The following is a 22,382-nucleotide window of genomic DNA, read 5'->3' as shown; positions in this document are numbered from 1 at the left end:
GATCACTTGATTATAAGCAGCAATCAACCCTTCATCCTTTCCATAAGCAGCGAAATAAAGCTCAGAAACTGCAAACTCAAGATCTTGAATCTGAGGTATGTAACATCCAATCTCCTTTTCTACACTTTCATACTTAACTTGGATCGCGTCAAGCCTAGTCTTCAAGACAATGATCTCTTGGCGAGTGGTCTCAAGCTGCAGAGAAGTGAGGGCAAAAATATTAGACCCCTTCAAAGCAACAAGCTCAAAGTCCAACCTCTTGATCTCCTCGGGCGAGGAATAAGCTTTAGCTGCCATAGTCTTCATCACCTCCTTGGCATCCTTGTTATATATGCATCATAGCAAGCAGATCAGTCCTTCTATATTGGGTCGTATGCTTCACAAAGGAACTTGGGTAAACAAACCTTTCTAACGCCATCAACAAACTTGGCATATGCATCCATGTCTTCAAGTAGATCTGGTTTCAAGAGCACACAGATCTCAGCAGCCTTCCTAGAAGCAGGCTTAGTGGATTTTTCATAGCCGCCCACACGAGCAGTCTCCTCCTTCCCAGCAGGCGAATCAGTCTCAACAATAGAGGAAGTGAGCCTTAGCACCACTTTAGCAACAGAGTCCACCTTATTGCTCTTCATAATAGCAAGTTTTTCCGAATGAGAACCGGACTTAGCTCTTAACGGACGTCTTGGCACATCCTTCGGCACTAGGGGCATGACAAGACCTTTATACTGAGTAATACTATCAACAATCGAATTAGCCATACTCGACATAGCAAGCGCCACAGGCTTAGATCTAGCAGCCTCATATTTTTTTTCCTATTAGAAGCAGTCATGTCAATCACAGGCCTCTCGACAGTAGGTGGGCCCTCACAAGCAGCGGAGGAAGTCTTTAGTTTTTTCTTAACCAGCATCTCTTGAGCAAACGGGGAAAATTTCTTCCACCTTGATCTTCTTTACCTTTTCTCGATAGAGCAACCTACATTTCTCCCGGCAAAGAGACCTAAGCATCATTTTTTCTCTCAGACCAGCAGGCAGGAGACCTGCATACCCTGTATTCCAACAGCCCATGAGGCCCTCGACCTCCTCATCTCTCTCAATCGCAAGTCTGGCCTCCATCAGGTCCAAAAAGCCAGAAGACATGAGTCATGTGACTCACCTAGCATTGCACCTCAACACCTCAATCCGCGGCCCTAGCCGCGCAAGTTACCCTTGGCTCTAGCCAAGCCGAGCAACCTAAGCAGTGGTCTCTGCCACAACACCTCCTCAACCCATGCCAAACTGACTTTTGGCCCCTGCCAGCCGACGTGCCGCACCACCCCAACGGTTGCCCCATGACAACACTATCCAAGGAGAAGACAAGGAAAATTAATTTTTTTCTTACCTTGGTGTGGCGCGGAGAAGACAAGAAAGCAACGAAAGACAATCCTTTGCACAAGCAAGATGTAGAAGATTGCTAGAGGAGGGGGAACAAATATCCTCTAAGCTCTCTCTCTCTTGTAGGGTAGAATAAATTGCTCTCTCTCCCTTTCCTAGAAGGATCTAATTTCCTATTAAAGAGAGAATCAACATCAAAATAGGAAACAATCCTACGTTTCCTAAAGCAAGAAGATCTCTACACCTGCTGCCCTTTCGTACGAGCAGCCCAATAGGTGGTGGGGGCATTTGTGGAGCCAAAAATATTCACTAGGCAACACGTGGATTTTTGGACAGAAGAGGACAAAAATACCCTTGAGGCATGATGGGATTCCTTCGCGCGAACAATGGGCAATCATCCCGCAATAAAGTCGAAAGTGCCCAAAATAGGTAACAATTCAAAACCTATTTCATCAAGTCCCATCTACAAGGTAATTCCCAAAACCTATCTCATTCCACATATTTTCTACTTCATTATTTGGCTAATCAATTAGTTAAATAATTTATTCATGCCATAATTCCTAAAACATTCCTTCTAAAAACATAATAATTGACTAATTAATGGGTTAATTACCTAATTAATCCCTTAATTGTCAAACACTTTCTCTCTAAATTCTAACTTTGGCATCAGAGGTTCTTCGGCCAAAGCGCCCCCCCTCCCCCCCAAATTCATTGTGGGCGCGTGAGACTCTTGGCCTTGACCAAAGGTGTTAATTGTTTTGTAGGTGGAATTTTGTCCAAGATCAAGGAGGAAGAAATTTGCATCCACAATACTTCCATTAAGTATAATAAGATTTTGTGGTATCCACTAGTATAAATATTTTAAATTGAAGATCGAATTTGTTCATTGCATTCTTATAGGGTCGAGGAGCGTAGATGTAAAAAATCATCAAAATAGGAGCTAAAATAACTGTTAAATTGTGATTTTCGTTTATAACCATCGAAAACTTTTATTCCACTGCCTAATCTATGAATGTTTTTTTTTTTGCAATTTTTTACGTATGCGATCTCGAAGTGTATACAAACAAGTTTGACGGTTGGATAGTTGAAACTAGTTTTGTAGAATGAGTATCGCATCAAAACAGTAGATTAAACTAACACTTATGAGTTAATGTTATACTTCCATTAAGTATAAAGAAGATTTGTGGTATCTACTAGTGTAAATATTTTAAATTGAAGATCGAATTTGTTCATTGCATTCTTATAAGGTCGCGGAGTGTAGCTGTAAAAAATCATCAAAATCAGAGCTAAAATAACCGTTAGATTGTGATTTTTTCGTATATAATCGTTGAAATTTTTTGTTCTGTTACCTAATTTCTGACTTTTTTTTTTTTTTTTTTTTTGTGATTTTTTATGTATGTGATCTTGTAGTATATACAAACAAGTTTGATGGTTAGATTATTGAAACTAGTTTTGTAGAATGCACATTTCTGTTAAATTTGTGCCTAAATTTTGAAGTGGGAAAAGTAATTTGTGCAAATTTTTTTTTTGTTTTTGAAGTATTGATTAGACAATATTTAGTTTGTGTGATGACATTTTCATTGTACAAAATTATCTTTTTGTTTCTTTATCGCATATTTTACGTGAGTTATTTTCTATTTAAATACGTATTATCTATTAAACCAAACAATTATTTATTTATTTAAAAAAAATGTATTCTATTTAAATACGTATTATTTAGTTATTAAACCAAACAATTATTATTTTATTTTTTTAAATCATGACAATTTTTTTGGGAGGGATATTTCCTACCATTCTTAGTGTTGTCAGTTATATCCGATGGCAATAGGAAAGTGTGTCGGATAAGTTTTTTTATATTTTTTTTTATAGAAACATATTGTTGTTGGTTTTAACCAACAGTAATACCAATTCTACAAAATAAAACCCCTTATGCTGCTGCCTTCTCCCTTCCCCATTCTTTCCCCTTTCCTTCTCCTCTCCTTCTTGTTTCCTTCTCTTTCTCTTGTCCCCTTCTCCTTCTCGCTTCAATCATCATGCATGACCAATTTGAGGAGCAACATTCTGAAACCAGTTTGTTTTAAATTATTTATATTACGTTCAGTTTGTGTTTTAAATTTTGATTATGTTATTAAATTGAGCTTGTATTTTGAATCTTGACTTGAGATACCTTATCAAGTATAATGCATAAATTGAAAATTGGTCTTTGTTTAGAGCTTTTATGCAGGTTTTGTTTTTGTAAATATGCATCACAAATGTTTTTTTGTTATTAACAAGGAGCAATGCCTCAACGGAGAACTAGGAGCTGTGGAATCCTAAATTGTATATTTTTCCTTTGACGAAGGATTGGAGCTTGATTAAGGAAGATGAAAAAGAAGTCGAATGTAGGTATATATTTTTTTTCTTACCAATTGTATAATTAGTAAAAGATTATAAAAATACTTAACGAACTTTTATATATATGAATAATATTAAGGTGAATAATGATTAGTTTTGTTTAGTATTATTTATTCAATTATTAGTTTTGTTTATGTTTATTTAAATTGTTGTTTTTATAATTTTTTTATATTATTAATATCTTTTCTGTCGGTTAGGGACAACAAAATTGTCCTTGTGAGGGCATTTTTAGTATTTATTGTCGGTTGTATCTGATGGGAATGGTAGTGTCGGTTGTATCCGACACCATTTTGCTTCATTTGTTTAATTGGCCTTCCTTTTTCTTGGTGGATTAAGAGTCATATTCGATAGCAAAAGCTTTTTGGTGACGCAAGCAATGCTTTCGGTTCTTTTATCCTACATTACATGAATTTTTGTCGGATTTTTTGTTAATATCCGACATAAATAGGCTTTTCTTGTAGTTTTTTTTAAAGTGATACTACCGGGTACTTTTGTAGTAGTGACATGGGTTTACGCTAGTGTAGAAAATAGTTATTATACCATTATCTCTTCACTTTATTCCTTATTTCCTCCTGTCTCTCATCCTTATCTACTCTCTTCTCTACCTATTTTCTATCATGTGTCTCTCCCCTTCTCTCTCTTTATCATGTTTATCTCTCCTCTCCCTTCCTCTCTATAAACCTGATATTCATGTCTTGTTTTTCATGTTCGTGTTCTTTTCGTGTCATACCCGATATCTTAACAAGTCGTATTGTGTAATACCTGTTAAAATAAACGAGTAATATAACTGGATCCGAACTTGGCCCGTTAATATTAAAAGGTAACCTGACTTGACCCCTTAGCCATTAAAGAAAATATGTATTAAACCAATAAATAATCAAATGAAAAACATAATACTAAATTAGTGTGTGTGTGTGTGTGTGTGTGTGTGTATCACATTGTCATATACGTATTACTTATAAAAATAAATTTGTCTTTCAAGTATCACATAAATATTAATTAATGTAGAAGTGTGAAAAAAATTTATATAAATGCTGGTGATGTAAAGGTTTTCAACTTTCGTAATGGTTTCAACTTCAAAATTCGCCACTATCATTATATAAAATATAGATCAAAATTTAACCGTTGATTGTTGTTTACATATACGCTCCATTCTTCTCACCATATTTTGTTTTGTTTTGTTTTTTTTTTCAGATTTTTTTGTTAAAATTTTTTTAAACATGATCTTTTAGAGGATGCAGAAAGATGAATGGTTCGGATCGTTGAAATTACGGTCAGAGTTTTACTGAAAATATTGCTCGGAGTTTATAAAGTCTCTCAAAACTATATAACATCAACTGATATTTCATTTAACCTTAAAATATCGGAATGTAAGATATAAATGATTCAAACCATTCGTTTTTTACATCCATTAAAATTCATGTTTTCCAAAAAAAAAGAATGAAACGAAATTTGATGAGAATAACAATCGACGGTTGCATATAAATCTAAAGTTTATGCATAACTTTGACCATGTGATTATCATTCATAATTTGAAAATGTCTCTCGCGCATGAAATTATGAATTAGGATTTAATGATTCATGAGAAAAAAAAGAACAAAAAAAAAAGCAGTGGAGAGGGGAAATACAAAAGCGGCAGCGCGGGGTGGAGGCGTTTGAGAGAGAAGTGGACTTTGATTGGCGTGAGAATTAAGAAAAAAGCGAGGCATGATTGCTTTATAAAATTGTATGTAATTTTGTACGGAATTGATGGTTTATAGGCGTGTAGTCTTGTGGCTTATGGGCCTAGTGTCCCTTATATAATATTATTTTATATATTACTACTTTCAATATAAAACTATTCTGGTGGCCGTTAAATTTTGAGACCCCGTGCAATGAAACCGTCACACTCCCCCAAAGTAGGAAATTATCAGAGCGAGTTGTTTTAAATATGAAGTTGAACGCTCACATATGTTCCACGTCATTCGAATTATGTTGTTCATTTATTAGACTTGAAAATTCACCTTATGTGAGAGAACGTGTTGAGAATGAAATCCTACATTAATGAGAGAAGAGATATTGCATGTTCTTATAAGTTGTTTTTGTTTTTGAACAAATGATATTATCTATACTAAAGAGGAGGCGGTCAACTTAACCTTACAATGGGCTAGCAATAATGTGGTTTAATTTCACTTTTGGTAAGAATCGAATCTAAGACCTCTTCCATATAAGTGAAAATGAATACTACAAGACCGTAGTACTAAGTGGCTATAAGTTGTTGGATATTCTTCGTATAGTCAGCTTGTTTTATGGTAAAACTCAACTTTCTTTATGATATTGATTTTATGATGGAATTCCGCCAATTAGTTTTATGATGGAACCCAAATGCTGAGTTGACTAAATTTATAGACTAAATTTGAAAACTAAATGATATGTCACCAATAAGAAATAAACACGTTAATCAACACTTAAAGTAATAATTCAATCATCACTAAAGACAATTTTGAATAATATTATTACTAGCCCATTGTAAGGCTTAACCCATTCACTGACCCCCTTAGTGTAGATAATATTAATATCATTTTGCTAAAAAAAATAACAAAAGTAATAATCCAATCATCAACTTCCATGTTATTCAATTTACAAAATTTAGTTTATATATTTAGTCTCCCTAGCATTACCCTTTTCTTCATTAACTTCCTTGCATGTTTTCGTATTAGTTGGTTCAACTTCAGCCAATCAATTTACGTATATTGATATGGATCAACTTTCCGTCTCGGATAATGCTAGAGAGACTAAATTTTTAGACTAAATTTACAAACTAAATGATGTGTCACCAATAAGAATGAGCATGTTTATCAACTCTTAAGTAATAAACCAATCAACTTTCATATCTTTTAGTTTTCAAAATTTAATTTGACTAGCATTATCATTTCGCCTCATCAGAACCCCTTGAGATTCGACGAATCCTACAGGCAGACATTTTTTCCTTCCAATGACCAAAGGGTCAGAGACTCATGATGATTACTAGTGATCTTGGTTGTTATGTCCATAAAATGGTCCATGAATTTTCGAAGATTCAGTAGTTTATTTTACGCAAAATAATTTTCCCAAACTCCACTATTAGGTACTATGGAAGAAAAACTGTACTTTTCTATGTGATATTTATTTTCTTGCTTCGCTATTTATTGGGATTGGGAAGGACGGAGCGAGTGGCGGGAGAAAGAATAGGATCAGATCAAAAAGACCATTGCCATCCATGGTCTCTCCAAAAAACACGCTCTCTCTCTCTCTCTCTCTCCGACTGACTTTTGTTTCCTCTAGTTTGAGAGTGAGAGGTTCAGAGAGAGTAAAGGCCCGGTATTTTTGAGTGGACACAGAAAAAAAAGGCCCTCCTCTATTATTATCATTTATCATCAGCTCCTTACTTTATCACAACTTACCACAAGAAAGAAAAAGAAAGGGTCGTTTATTCTCGTCTCGTCGCAGCAATCAGCAATCGCAGGCAAGTGTGTATTTAGTGTTATTGGACGCCACACACACGATCATCGAGCTTAAAGCTTTTCTGGTAACATTTTTATTTCTCTATTCTATGGTAATCTACCAGCATTTTCCTACATCTCATTTTGTTCCTTGGTTTACTTTAAAATTTTAGGTGTTCATTTGAAAATAACCAAAAAATATCATCAATTATTGGGGCATAAAATTCTAGATCTGGGATGCCAGGAATAGGACGAGGCGAAAGAGTCTAGATATGCAAACTGGGTTTGGTTAAACTGTTGTTACCATGCAAGTGCAACATACGTGAATCTTTGCCGTTTCATCTGTTACTGTGGTACATGATAATTATGCATGCCATGGCATACCATTGGGTATATATAAAGTAATAACTACTGTTGCATTGCAGATTTGCATTGGTTATAGAGTGAAACGAAAATGGTGAAGATATGTTGCATTGGTGCTGGATATGTTGGGGGCCCTACAATGGCAGTGATTGCACTCAAGTGCCCGTCCGTTGAAGTAGCCGTCGTTGACATCTGGGATAAACGGATTGCAGCTTGGAACAGTGAGCAACTTCCCATTTATGAACCCGGCCTCGACGACGTCGTGAAGCAGTGCCGCGGCAAGAACCTCTTCTTCAGCACTGATGTGAAGAAGCACGTCAAGGAAGCTGATATAGTATTTGTCTCTGTCAACACCCCGACCAAAACTACAGGTCTCGGAGCAGGCAAAGCTGCAGATTTGACATATTGGGAGAGTGCTGCTCGAATGATTGCCGATGTCTCCGAGTCCAGTAAAGTTGTTGTCGAAAAATCCACCGTCCCTGTGAAAACAGCCGAGGCAATAGAAAAAATTTTGACCCACAACGGCAAGGGAATCAAATTCCAGATCCTCTCAAACCCTGAATTCCTTGCCGAAGGAACTGCAATTGAAGATCTTTTTAAACCGGACCGGGTCCTCATTGGTGGCAGGGAAACCGCTGAAGGCCAGAAGGCCATCAAAGCATTGAAGGATATTTATGCTCAGTGGGTTCCTGAAGACCGTATCCTAACCACCAATCTTTGGTCTGCAGAGCTCTCCAAGCTTGCTGCGAATGCATTCTTGGCACAGAGAATATCGTCTGTCAACGCCATGTCTGCGCTTTGTGAGGCTACTGGGGCAAATGTTACACAGGTTTCGCACGCTATTGGTATGGACACTAGGATAGGCCCCAAGTTCCTTAACGCGAGTGTCGGTTTTGGGGGATCCTGCTTCCAGAAGGACATCCTGAATCTTGTTTACATTTGCGAATGCAATGGTCTTCCGGAGGTAGCAGAGTACTGGAAACAGGTTGTGAAGATCAATGAGTACCAAAAGAGCCGGTTTGTGAATCGTGTAGTTGCATCCATGTTCAACACTGTGTCGACAAAGAAGATAGCAATACTAGGGTTTGCCTTCAAGAAAGATACTGGTGACACAAGGGAGACCCCAGCAGTTGATGTGTGCAAGGGGTTGTTGATTGACAAGGCCGAACTGAGCATATATGATCCACAGGTGACCGAGGACCAGATCAGCAGGGAACTGACTATGAGAAAGTTCGATTGGGATCACCCGATGCACCTGCAACCAATGAGCAGCAGCAGTACTCTGGAGAAAGTGAGTATGGTCTCGGATGCCTACGCGGCAACAAAGGGTGCCCATGGTATTTGCATTCTGACTGAATGGGATGAGTTCAAGACTCTCGATTACAACAAGATATATGAGAATATGCAGAAACCGGCATTCATTTTCGACGGTAGGCATGTTATTGATGTAGATAAACTGCGCGAAATTGGCTTCATTGTCTTTTCAATTGGTAAGCCCTTGGATGCATGGCTCAAGGACATGCCTGCTGTCGCATAAAACTATAACTGCTGCTCAACCACATCAAGTCGCAGATGAGGAAATAATGTCCATTTTCCAAATGTAATTTTTCTTTGTTTAGAGTTCATTTTTTCAAGGTCAATAATTTTTTTTCATGTAATCAATTTGATTGTAGAATCTCGCACTGCAGATCAATCACAATATAGACCTGAGCTCTTTTCTGGTCATTAGCTTTCTGAAGGAAACCTCCAAACCTTACGTTGTCAGAGATACCTGAGTTGAATGTGATATGATTGAAATTGAAAATTGGGTTCTTTAGACATATAAGTCCTTTTCATAAACATAAACCCACCTACTTTTTAACTTATAAATGAAACCCAAAATTGAATACAAGTTGCAAGCTAGAGAAATAGTTGACCTATTATTACAAGTTTTTCAAAAAATTGCCATAATTCTCGAATCATGTGAATAAACATAACTTAATTACTCCATGTTTTGCGCCTTCGATGAATACAACTCAGATCAGCCTAACGAAATATATAGAAAATACAAAGGAAGTACGATAGATATACGAGGGACTTCAAGGGGGCCTTCATTTGGGCTCTAACCTAATATAATTGGGTCTCATCATTTTCTCCCTGAAATGACATGCATCGGTTGGTTTCAAACCAAAACTACAATTGCATGCCTATTTCTCACAACGGAGGAATGGTTTTATGCCTTTTATAATTTAAAACTTAAATCCTATTTTTCATGATCTTTGATTTAGAGATTGTGCATACATGTGTGTATATATGTATATATTTTTAAATTGAAGAAGAACAAAGGTTAGATACAACCTCTGGAGCGAATCTTCAACCCAAGAATGGTGTTCTGATTAGCCCTTTTCAAGACAAAGGTTCTTGTTTGATCCACCTCGAGAAGATTTCAAGGAAGAGATCCTCTAACTCTCGAAACCTCCTAATGTTATGAGTGAATATTGATGGATGAGCAGGGGCCGAGAGGCTAGTACAACTCTTACTCATCTTACGGACCGGACGACTCAAGTATTTGAGGTAAAGCAAATTTCTAAATTTCTCTCAAACTCTATATGCAACAATGGTTGTTTTCAAGTCATGAAAATCATCAAGCACAAACTGTAAAATGACCAACTCTATTGCATGTGAGAAGGAGAGAGGATTATATAGACAAGTTTGTATAATAAAATAAGGATAATACTTGCATTCTCCCATGGGGGATGAACTCATTTCTCTACTTGCAAACAATGTATTTTTATCATAAAAATTTCATAATTAGAACCTTTCAATCTCTTAATCATTGTTTAAAGATCATCCCTACAAAATCATTTGAATTCGATATCGTTTAGTGATTTAAATGCATCAAATAAATCAACGGTTTAGGTACCAAATAGGATATTCATGATGAACCGTTGATTATATTGGTGATGCGGTCCATTGGCATTTAACCGGATTCTACGGTCATCCTTCTCCCTCTGGGCGTACCCAATCCTGGCATATTCTCCTATCTCTTGCTGCCTCATCCCGACTCCCTTGGCTTTGCGGCGGAGACTTTAATGAGATACTTCGTTTGGAGGAAAAGGAAGGGGGGAATCTCCATCCAATTGGCTAAATCCTAGATTTTTGTGAGGCCATCTCCGACTGCAATCTTCCGAACTTGGGCTTCCCTGGGGATAAGTTCACATGGATGACCTCTCGAAATAGGGGAATTAAACTTGCTCAGAGTGGCTTCTGCGATTCTCCCATTCTTGTGTCACTCATCTCAAGCCTAGCAACTTTGACCACATTCCCATTCTGGTTGAGATTTGTGATGCCCTCCTGACCCACGATGACCTCGGTGTTTGTTCCGATTCGAGGAATGTGGGACGAAGAATGATGGTTATGAAAAGATCATTTGCAGGGTTTGGACACATCTCGTTATGGGCATTCCCATGTTCTGCATTAGTGAAAAAAGTAAGGCCGTTCGTGTTGCTCTTCTCAAGTGGAACAAGGGTACTTTCAAATCCTGCCTGATTGTTGTTGAAGAGGTTCGTGCCACCTTGTTGAGTAAGCTCATCCATGCACAGATGTGATCATGACTGAACGTGCCACCTTGTTGAGTAAGCTTGACGAGCTTCGATCCCATGAAGAGGTATTTTGGTGTCAACGCTTGCAGGTATTATGGCTGAAGGACGGCGAAGTGCAAATGTAGGTATTATGGCTAAGAACCGAATTGTAAAACACCAAGACGATCAGGGGAGATGACACGTTAACCTAAGGGGGATTGAATCCGTGGTGACTAATTATTTCTCTGATATTTTCTCCAGTCATGCTGGGAACTCTTAAGTCATCATAGATGCTATTGATCGAAAAAATCTCTGAGGAGATGAACAGTGAACTTAACGCCCCTTTCACCATGGATAAAGTGAAGATTGCTCTTTTTTAGATGCAACTGTTCACTTCTCCAGAGCTGGATGGTATACCACTTTTGTTTTTCCAGAAATATTGGGCAATTGTCAAAGTCGTATGTCCGTTGCCATCATCTCTTTTCTGGAATCTGGTCAGATCCTTTGCAAGATCAATTTTGCACTACTCTGATTCCTAAACTGTTTCGGCCTTCCAAGATGTCCCAGCTCCAGCCATAAGTTTATGCAATGTTCTTTACAAGCTTACCTCAAAGATGTTGGTGAATCGCATGAAAGCCATTATGCCAATTATCATCTCTTTAAACCAAAGTGCTTTTATTTATGATCGCCTTGTTTCAGACAATTTATGCAGGATAGTCCTATCTGCTCGATTTTGTCATTGAAAGATAACCCGCTTATGTTGGTCATGTCTCATCAAAGCGCTTTGTCAGTAGCTTCGTTGCGCTGGAAATTGTGCAATCGCTCAGTCGGGAGCCTCTCTACTTCTTCCTAAACTTACTTTTGTTAGGGTAGCGAAGCTCTCGGTTACCCCCAGACGTGACATGGTGGTCTAGGATGCTCTTCAATGTGTTCGGCTCGTCTATAAAGTAGCTACAGTGCATGTGGTATATTCTTAGCAGGCAAGCGGGTAACTCGCAGACTGTTAGTTGAACTTAAGTCGGATTGAGTGACTACTTCTCTATGCTCTCTGTCCACTATGCTGCCGACTTCAATGTGAGGTGGATAATGCTCCTTGCGAGCCTTACCGCAAATGCACACTTCACCTGGAAGACTGCTCATGTTAATTATCTGAGTGTGGCCCCAACCGTGAGTTTATGTTCATCCGTGGGCCTAACTGAGAGTGCACGCTCCTCCGCGAGCCGGAGAAAATTGGGTGAAAATACCCTCGGTTCAATCGTCGGCCTATAAATTTGAAGCCAGAACGGTTGGATCGATCTTGGATCAGCTTGGGCTACTTGGGACACCAAGGGAGTAGGGTGTGGCACGCGTGCATGTCGAGCTTGAGCTCGGCTCAGGAACGCGCTGAGCTGCTTCTCCTGCCGCAGCTCCTTAGGCTTGTGCTGCTGAGGTAGCGGCTCGGGCCGACTCCCCACTGCCATAGTGGTCTCCGTGGCTGCCATGGTGATAGTGCTCCGTGGTGGCAAAGTTGATCTTCTTACCATTGCTTTGAGCCACGTGGATCGTCGTGGTGAGGCTATATCTTGTCCTCCATCATTTGATCCGGATCTTTGAAGGTAGGAAGTTCTGTTTGTCGTGGTTTCCAAATTTTTAGAAATAAAAATTCTTAGAATAAGAACGTATGAAAAATCTACAAATGAACAAGAAACAAAAAACCTTAGATGCAAGAGTCTTCTACGAGTGTGTGACTCAACTTTCAATGAAATGACCAATTTGTGGATGCAAATTTCTTCCTTCTTGTTCTTGGACAAAATTGCACGTACAAAAAAACTAACATCTTAGGTCAAGGCCAAGCCAAGAGCCTTACGTGCCCATGATGAATTTTTTTTGGGTGGGGGGGGCGGCTTTCGCCGAAGAACCTCCGATGCCAAAGTTAGAAAAGTGTTTTGAGAATTTAGAGAATTTTGTCAGAAAGTTGGAATTGAGTTTTGGAGAGAATGAGGTGGTATTTATAGGGGTGTGGCCGGCCCCTTTAGGAGGAGGAGAATCGGCTACTTGGTTGGTATTTTGGGTGAGGTTCATGATTTGTAGCTAATTAGGAATAATTGAATAATAAATCAATTAATTAGCTAATTAATAGAAAATTTTCCTAATTGATTAGCTAATTAATATAATAAAAGAGGAATGATTTGGGAGTTGTAGAGAGGATTTGTTAAGGATGGATGAAATAGGTTTTGAATTATTAACTATTTTGGGCACTTTTGACTTGGTTGAGGGATGATTGCCCACTACTCGAGTGAAGGAATCTTGGTGTGTCTTGAGGGTAATTTTGTCTTTTTAAGCCAAAATCCACGTGTCGCCTTGTGATTATTTTTGGCTTCACATGAACGATGGTTTGATTTAAACTAGCGTCACTAGTTGGTGCCATTTTCCTCTTTCAGGGTTGTGAAATCCTTTGAACCAAGGGATTTGCCACGCTTCAGGGTCAGAGTAGATGATTGGCTAGCTGCCAATTACCTTGCCGCATGGAACGTGTGGCCTCCCCACCTTCGGGGATAGTATGGCTTTTCCAGGCGGGTTATGGATGTACGCAGGGTACATCTATCCTTGCAGGTGCGTTTGCAGCAGGTATATGTGATCTTGTCACCTTTGCTAGATCATTAAAAACATCTAACATGCTTTGAGCAATAGTTTGAAGATCTATAATTCGTCGCACCTCAGTTTTAGACTAGGCAATGCGAGGATCTAAATGAGACATAGTGAGAGTATACCAGGACAATTCGCGACATTTTACGGGAACGTTGGCATGCTTATCTCCCCCTAATGACAAGAAGACTGTCACATCAAAGTGACAATCCACAAAACGTGTGGTAAAGAGATCTCTGTCAAGGGTTCTAAGTAGCAAACAATTGATGGTGAATCATAATCGGCATAGATTTCCATTTTTCTCCAAAGACTCATTTTGGTACATAGTGGTGACACTATTGGCGCATAAATGGCACACCCAAACACCCATAAATGAGAGACGTTAGGCTTATATCCAGTGACCAACTGTAACGGCGAATGTGGTTGAGTGGCGGTGGGCCTCAGGTGGACCAACATAGTTGCGTGCAATATTGCATAGCCCAAGGTAGATACCGACAGTTTGGTTCTCATAACCAAAGTTCGAGTTATCAATTGAAGGCGCTTTATGAAAGCTTCTGCCAGGCCATTTTGGGTGTGAACATGGGGTACAAGATGTTCCACATCAATCCCTACTGACATGCAATAATCGTCAAAAGTTTGTGATGTAAACTTTCCAATGTTATCTAGTCGAATCGACTTAATCAGATAATCAGGATGGTGAGCCATTAGCTTAATGATTTGAGCTAGAAGTTTAGCAAACGCAGCATTGCGTGTGGACAACAAATAAACATGTGACCATCATGTCAATGCATCAACCAACACCATAAAGTATCTAAATGGTCCGCATGTTGGTTGGATAGGTCCACAAATGTCCCCTTGAATCCTCTGAAGAAACTTAGGGGGGTCATGAATGATCTTTGTAAGTGAGGGTTGAGTACTTAACTTACTTAAAGAACATGCTTTGCATGGCGGGAGTCCAATATAGGGAGGTAACCGATGCCCAAGAGATGATTTGAGCATACGGCGCATCATGTCATGTCCAGGATGTCTCAAACGGTCATGCCAAAGCAACAAATTGTCCTGGAACTCAGGCATAAGGCCGGCCACACTGTGGGCTTCTATACCGCGAATGGTTGTGATGTACAACCCACTCGGCAAACATTCCAACTTCTCGTGAATACGCTTCTGACCATATTCGTACGAAGTGATAAAAAGAAATTCAGAACCATTATCTTTAGTGGTTTCAATATGATATTGATTATCTCAAATATCTCTAAAACTCAGCAACGTTCTTTCGGAACATGGAGAATAGAGTGCCTCCTTAATGGTTAAGATAGTACCATTGGACAACATGATATAGGCATTTCTGTATCCTTCAATCAAGTTGGATAGGCCTGAGAGGGTTGTCAAATGAGCTTTCTTGGGTATTAAGTTAGTAAAATAGTGTCGTTCAAGTAAGATGGTGTACGTGGTTGCACTATCTGCCAGACAACTAACTTCCCCACTAGACATACCTAGAAATAAATTGCTTGAATTGGTCACATGCATAAATATAAGTCCATTCATTCAAATAAGCAATTCAAGAAATATCCATTCAAAATAACAATCCATAATTCAAAACAAACCAAAACCAAACAAATTGTTCCAAATACTTAGAGAAATTGTTCAAAATTAAACAATAAACCTAGAAAAATAGGGGGGAAGGGTCGGCCACTCCTAGTGGGTTCAGCCACTAGGGGTAAACACCCTAAAAACATGTCTAATTTATTCATCCATAGGAGTTGACGCCTCCTGAAAATTTGATATCTCCATTGATGTAGGAGCATCTTCCGGATGATCCCTATGTGCAAAGTTGGACTCATGATGGGAATGATACTTGGCAATAGCCTCAGCGGAAGCTTGGCATACGCGTGACCAATGATCCTTTGATCCACATCAATAGCACATATTCATTTCAGTAGAAGTTGACTGAACAGGAGCTTTTCCCTGGTTCTTGAAGCTTAGGGCCTTGGGGACAAGTAGTGGACGCTGTTGGGTCACATTTCCTCCTTTAGTGCGGTACTTTGTTGAACTTAGGCCTGTGGTTGCACTTGCCCCCCATTACCACGGCCACGACGGTTCTTTCATCAATTGTGGCTACTAAAATTGGTCGCATGCGCTTCGAGCGCAACGTTCGAGCATGTGGGTCGAGCTTGATGATTCTTCATCAAAAACTGGTTCTGCTTTTCAACGAGAAGTAAAACAGAGTTCAAATCTGAAAACTTGGTGAATTTCGGTTCCCTATATTGTTGTTGCAAGACAATATTGGTGGTATGAATGGTCGAATAGGTCTTTCCCAGGAGATATGATTTGGTTAGTTCCACTTTGCAAAATCTCAACAGTGAACGGATTCTACAAACTTCAGAGTTATATTCATTCATGAATTTAAAGTCCTGGAAGCAAAGGTGTTGCCAATCGTGTCTTGTGTCAGTCAAGTATATATCTTTCTGATGATCAAAACGGTCGGCCAGCGTAAGCCAGAAGGTGCGTGGGTCCTCCTTAGTGAGGTACTCAGTCTGCAGTACATCATGGATGTGTCTTCGAATGAAGATCATTGCATTAGCTTTTTTAGCATAGTCAGCAGGTTTGTTGTCAATAAGTGCCTCAATGGTAGCTCTAATACCCTTTGCAATTAGATAGAGCTTCACGTCTTGAACCCACTTCAGATAGTTTCTTCCGAAGACTTCTAAAGTGGAGAAATCGAGCTTCTTCAAGTTCGACATGTCCCTAAAATGGAGGGAAAAAACGTGATTAGTCATATGGTAAGCTGTAAACATATATCGTAAAACATACAAGTTCTATAGACATGTATTGGTTTAATTTATGCATGAAAACTACAAGTTTCATGTGGTATGTTTTGAATGAAAACTACAGGTTCAATTTAGTTTTTATGAACAATTAAGTTCATAATGAGAGGTTCCTGCAAGAAACACAGAATGCAATATACTAATTTAAATATAGTGGTTTGAGTTTCTTCGGGAACTCAAGTGTGAAAGCTTCGTTACTACGAAAGTAGGTCAACGGTTCAAAGTATAAAAATAAATTATTGAATCATTAATGTCCAAAAGTGATCTTCAGGTCAATAATTATGGATTCATTATCAGATTAATGGAGAAGCAAAATAAGACTAAAATAATAGCATTGGGTCGAAAATACCATAGCCCAAAATTTTGGGCTAGGTGCCGTAAGCAAAAGAGCTCGGGTTGGGTACAGCTGCAAAAGCAGCCCTCAGGATGGTCTTCAAGCCACCGGCCAAGTCTGGGAGCCCAGTAGTAACGGCTACTAACATTTAGGCCAGGGAGTTAGGCACGGGAGCAGGCCCAGCAAAATGCTAGCCTGGGGTTCTCATGGAGAGCCCAACGGAGGCTGGGTTCAGGTTAGGGCAGGCTTCAACCTAGCAGACAAAGTTACGAAGAGCAGGCGGGGGTGCGTGACACAGCCCAATGTGCTATGCGTTGCTACAGGCAGACTCAAACCATGGGACAACGGGCCAGGAAAAGGTTGCACGTTTTCTTGGATGGGTTTAAGGGACTTCGGGCCCTAGAGATCTAAGCAAGTCGAAGGCCTGGGTTATCTAGGTCAACGCAACAAACCTAAAGGGTGCTGCCCTATGGTCCACTTGTTTGGGCTTTAAGCCAGCGGTGGTTCATGGTGTCACGATGGGTGTTGAGGCGGTGGTGTCGCATGGTGCCCAAGAATTTTAAAAAAAAAAATTTCGACATAGGTAGGGTTTTACAAACCCTAGATTTGCTTCTAATTTATTTTATATACATTGACTCACAAATTCCACATAGCAATTTAATTGCGCAATGCATGAAACAAACATATATATTGACAAATGTATGAACATATACAATATATATATATATATATATATATATATATATATATATATTGTAAGGAAAATATAAACATCGAAGGGTTCATGCATCATGGGGAATGTTTTCATGCTTCGTGGACGTTTCACATCTCTTTTTTATTTTAAGCGTACCTGATTAGCAAAAAACAAATATAAGCCTTTGAATTTTGTAGAAGAAAGCCTCATACGATCTGTCAAGTCCTTAGCTTCTGGTAAGAGCGTGCTGATAACGTGTTGTAAGCCTATTTTATTTAACGATCTTTAGGGTTTAGAGAGAGGGGGTCGACGGCAATTAGAGAGAGGAGATAGTGATTTAATTGTGAGGTGTGTTTGTGTCACCCCATTGTGCCTTTATTTATAGTAGTATGATAGGTAAAAACCTTTCTCTTCAGGATTACAACATTTAATAGGTAATCAACTCCTAATAGGAATATAAGATACATTCTCATATCTACTAAGATTTACACAATCACATTCCTATTCTAAATATGACTACAACAAAATGGATTTTATAGTGAAAAATTGGGCACATTTTATATTTAAAAAAAAAAGAAAAAAAAATGTGTATTTTATATTAAAAAAATGGTACATTTTGCATATAACAAATTGGTATATTTAGAAGATTAAAAAAAATTAAAAATTATATGAATGGGTTCATTTAAGAATAAAAAATTGAGAATATTTTTATGAAAAACTAATGGGTACAAACTTATTCTTTTTTTTTTAATTATTTTTATTTTGGAAATGTTTGAATTGAAAATAACTCAGGAGTTTACTAGAGGCGTGAGTATTAAAACCTTAAATCAATTTCAAATTTATTATCGTATTAATGTTAAGGACTTTAATCAAAATTTGAAACTAATAAAATCTCAGTCAATGAACATTAATAATTAAAAACTGGATACTAATTTTTCCCTTTTAAATTCAGATGGTACTTGCACAAAATTCCCAAATATATAATATAAATCGACCGATATCCCATTGCAAATAGAATCAGAAGTTAGTTGTACTTCGTCGAATTTAATTGAAAATAAAACAGAAACACAGAAAATTTAAATTGGCCACTTCTATACATACATGCATACATATTGCTAGTGGAGGTGGTGCAGCCGCCAATCACCGTCATGATTCATGGCATTAATTAGTTAAGTGGCAATTGGCCGCCCTACTCCTCATGTGCATTTTCTCGACGACGAGTTACTATCTGCATTAATGTTTTCACTATCTAAAAGAACAAACAAATTCTCGTGTTAGAGCATCTGACACGCCCCGACCCTGATATTGCTCTAATACCAGGATAGACACGTGCTGGTCGACACTCGAGGGTGACAAAAGCCATTAATTGATACAAAAGCTAAGAATAAGAAATAAATAAGGGTTATGAAATGAAATACAATGAATTAACAATTTAGGAACGTGTTCAGAGCATACAGCTAATTAGAACACTAAAAGAAATACTATAAAATTGAATGACTAAAGGAGTGGGTCCTACACCAAGACGGCTCGAAGATGCCGATGTTGAAGTGCCTTGACGCCGGGATTGTATGCCTCGATTCTAAGACCTAAATGGGGGCGCAAAACAAAGGTGAGTGGACCAAGTTTATATATACAATAATAATAAAACAGTTATCAAGATACTAACCCCCACAGTTTATACAAAGAAAACTACTAGCACAATAAGTGATAGGTTTACTGAAAACCTTAACATGCCAAAAACATCTCAATAGACATATTGCGGAAAAACATCGCGGAAATCAAAATATCAATCGTCTCACAGATCATCTCGTAAGCGCAGTGTGCTACTAGCAAGATCACTGAATAAATATAACTCCCGGCCCAATGCCTGCTTCATGTCCCTCAGACCGTAGCTAGGGATTATTTCTCCCGGCCTAACTGCCAACACCAGATCCTCGCCCCAGGCTGCATAGTGTCCTCTAGGTATGCACAAATAGTTACGCCTCTCATAAATAACCACTTCATAGTATAAAGTCATCCGTCGTCTATACTATAAAGAAGGGTTTCTAAACATGTTCTAGCATCCTATCGTCATCCATCATATAGTCTACCAGTTCATGGTTTTTATAGAAAATACGATATATTAAAATATAGCTCAATATAGGCCAACAATTAATTCCTTGCAAAATAATAAGACGATAATCAACATTTCAATAAACATGCTTAACGTAAAATAAATCCATAAACTCATAAGGCATGCTTTTCATTTATGCAGTTAAACTATGAAATCATGTAATTTTTGAAGGGGTCCACTCACAGATACTCCGTAGCAGCAGAGTTGTGCGGAAAAGGATTAAGGAAATCCCCCACTAGCAAGTTCACCTAAGCATAAAAATGTACAATTTATCAAACTATGCCCAAACAGTAGAATTCCAGGAAATGGACGCCAAAAACGGATTCAGAACGTCAAAATTGGCCTAGGAGAGATTTTGGGGTTTTTGGGTCCTAAGATTTTTGGTTAAAAAAGGTTAGGGTGAAAATGGGTGGTTTGGGCCTTAAAACCAAACCCACACAAACATACACACACATGGCACAACACACACACACGTGCACACACGTGCACACACTCACACGGACACACACATACACACGCTACACAAACACACACACATGCACGGCATGCGCGCGCACACACACGCACGCACGTGCACCACACACACTCACACATGCTTACACACACACACACACTTTCACACGGACACACATACACACGCTACACAAACACACACACATGCACAGCACAGCCCAAAGGCCTCGCACACGGGGCCGGGCTTTAAGCCCTTTCTAAATAAAAACGGCCCAAGGACCCTTTGGGCCATTAAAATATATAATAGAAATTAATTAAAAGAAATAGAATGGGTTGGGTTTTGGTCTACGGGCCCAAAGCCTGTGGGTGTCCTAAATGGCCTGCAATGCTGATCGGAGAAAAACACCAGAAAATGGTGATCGGAATTCATCCCGATTCCGATTTGGACCTAAAACTAAATAAAAATAGGAAGTTAAATCATAAAAATGATGCTGAAAAAGAAGGGAAACAGAATTTTACCACAAATAGGATCAAATGGGGTCGAGATTGGCCGAGTTCGTGTACGAGCTTTGACGGATTTTCTCGTCGGGTTCTGGAAGAACGAAAATAGAGTGCATGCACAGATTAGAACCTTCCATTTGGACTGAGAACAACTCAACAAAATAGAATAGGGCAGCGAGCCTTACCTGTGTTGGAGTTTCAGAGATTTGAAGCTCTCGGCTTCAATGGCAGAACGCACAGAGGTGTCCTAATGATGCATGCAGGATTACAGTTGAGTTCCTCAAGCCCTAAGGATTCTAGATATGTGGTTATTTTGTTGGATTTGTTTAGTTTTCGAAAAGGGAGGGGAAAGTGGAAATTTCCAAGAGTTAGAGAGAGAAAGAGAGAAAGCTCAGTTTTTCATAAAATAAGGAAGGAATAGGATAGGGCTCACAGGTTGGGTCATTGGACCTAACCATGGGCCTTTAGTTAACACAAAGGGGGCTAGGCTTGGCCCAATAAAATTTTAGATTATTTGGGTAAGGGTTATTACAGCATCTCCAAAAGAGATAAAATTTGAATTTGATAGCCTTTGTGGTATTTTGACATCTTTCAAAATTTTGCTCTTTATCCGATATTTCAAACTAAATATTATTTTATTACACTATTTTCTTTTCTTTTCATTTTGTTAAACTATTATTTTATGCCCTTTCTTTCTAAACTCCTCGTACCATAAACGTTCTTTATTTTTTGAATCTTTGTATACCTACTTCTCTTCCATCAACATCCTATCGCCCTCTACCATCACATCGACATACTCGAACTCGCTTGAAATCCAAAGGCCACAATCTGTCAGCGACGATCTTCTTGGAATTGTAGGCGATCCAAAACCTTTGGATTTCTTCACTTCACACCTCCAGCCATGGAAGCTCTGCAAGCTTCCCTCCCGCAAGTCCCTCACACCCAATTCGAACTCGACATTGATGAAATCAAACGCAACCTCACCAAGAAAGGCATCCACCCAACTCCCAAGATCATCCACACCGTCCGCAAAAAAGAAATCCAAAAACACAACCGCAAGCTCAACCGCTTCGCGGAGGCGAATCCATCTCCGCTGTTCTCACAAACCCAAAAGCAGGCCTTGGCCGAAGAAACCCATTTCCGAACTCTCAAGCGCGAGTTCAAGGACTTCACCAAAGCGGTCAAAGCAAAGAGTGGCGGTGAGGAATTGATAGTTGGGAAGCCTTGAGAGGGGATTGAGAGAATTGGGTTCCAAGAGCTCGCCAGTACTAGTGCGGAGTACGGCAAAGAGAAGTTGAAGAAGGAGCAGTTTTACATTTGGGTTTCAGGTTGAGATCGTGAGGTTAGTTTCTGGGGTTGGTTCTGAGAAAAAGGAAGAAGACTTCTCAGGTTCGAGCGAGAGAGGAGAGTTGTGATAAAAAAAAAAATTAATAAAAAAATATTTGACGTTACTGTCAAATTTGACAGTAGGGGGAGTGCTGATATTTCATGTCATGTCACATCAGATTTGGCTTCTCGGTTGGAAAACATTGCAGCTGTATTTTTTTACTGTTATTGCTGATTTGGACTTTTTAACATCTCTTTTGGAGATGCTCTTACTTGTTACTTCTGATTCTCTGAAGCAACAGCCAGTTAGCATTTTTCTTGACACATCGAGGCAAAACAATTTGCATTAAATTGATATTTCAA

General features: G+C 38.9%; 2 protein-coding genes across 2 annotated transcripts; one reads left to right on the top strand and one right to left on the bottom strand.

Annotated features, from left to right (window-relative positions):
- Positions 1 to 7,664: 7,664 nt before the first annotated feature.
- On the top strand, positions 7,665 to 9,132 carry LOC137719380 (UDP-glucose 6-dehydrogenase 1-like). The gene has a single exon (XM_068458423.1). It carries the CDS (start codon positions 7,680 to 7,682, stop codon positions 9,123 to 9,125), a length of 1,446 nt encoding a protein of 481 aa, XP_068314524.1. The 5' UTR covers positions 7,665 to 7,679; the 3' UTR covers positions 9,126 to 9,132.
- Positions 9,133 to 15,878: 6,746 nt separating this feature from the next.
- LOC137719866 (uncharacterized) lies at positions 15,879 to 16,514 on the bottom strand. Its single transcript, XM_068458864.1, has one exon. The coding sequence runs from the start codon at positions 16,512 to 16,514 to the stop codon at positions 15,879 to 15,881; it is 636 nt and encodes a 211-aa protein (XP_068314965.1).
- Positions 16,515 to 22,382: the final 5,868 nt, after the last annotated feature.

The sequence above is a fragment of the Pyrus communis genome, chromosome 16 (assembly GCF_963583255.1).
Source record: "Pyrus communis chromosome 16, drPyrComm1.1, whole genome shotgun sequence".
NCBI lineage: Eukaryota > Viridiplantae > Streptophyta > Magnoliopsida > Rosales > Rosaceae > Pyrus > Pyrus communis.
Note: the sequence above shows the minus strand (reverse complement) of the source record. Positions and strands in the feature narration are given on the sequence as shown.

Excerpts from the sequence above, each read along its gene's own strand:
- LOC137719380 (XM_068458423.1), top strand. The coding sequence starts at position 7,680 with ATGGTGAAGATATGTTGCATTGGTGCTGGATATGTTGGGGGCCCTACA.
- LOC137719866 (XM_068458864.1), bottom strand. The coding sequence starts at position 16,514 with ATGTCGAACTTGAAGAAGCTCGATTTCTCCACTTTAGAAGTCTTCGGA.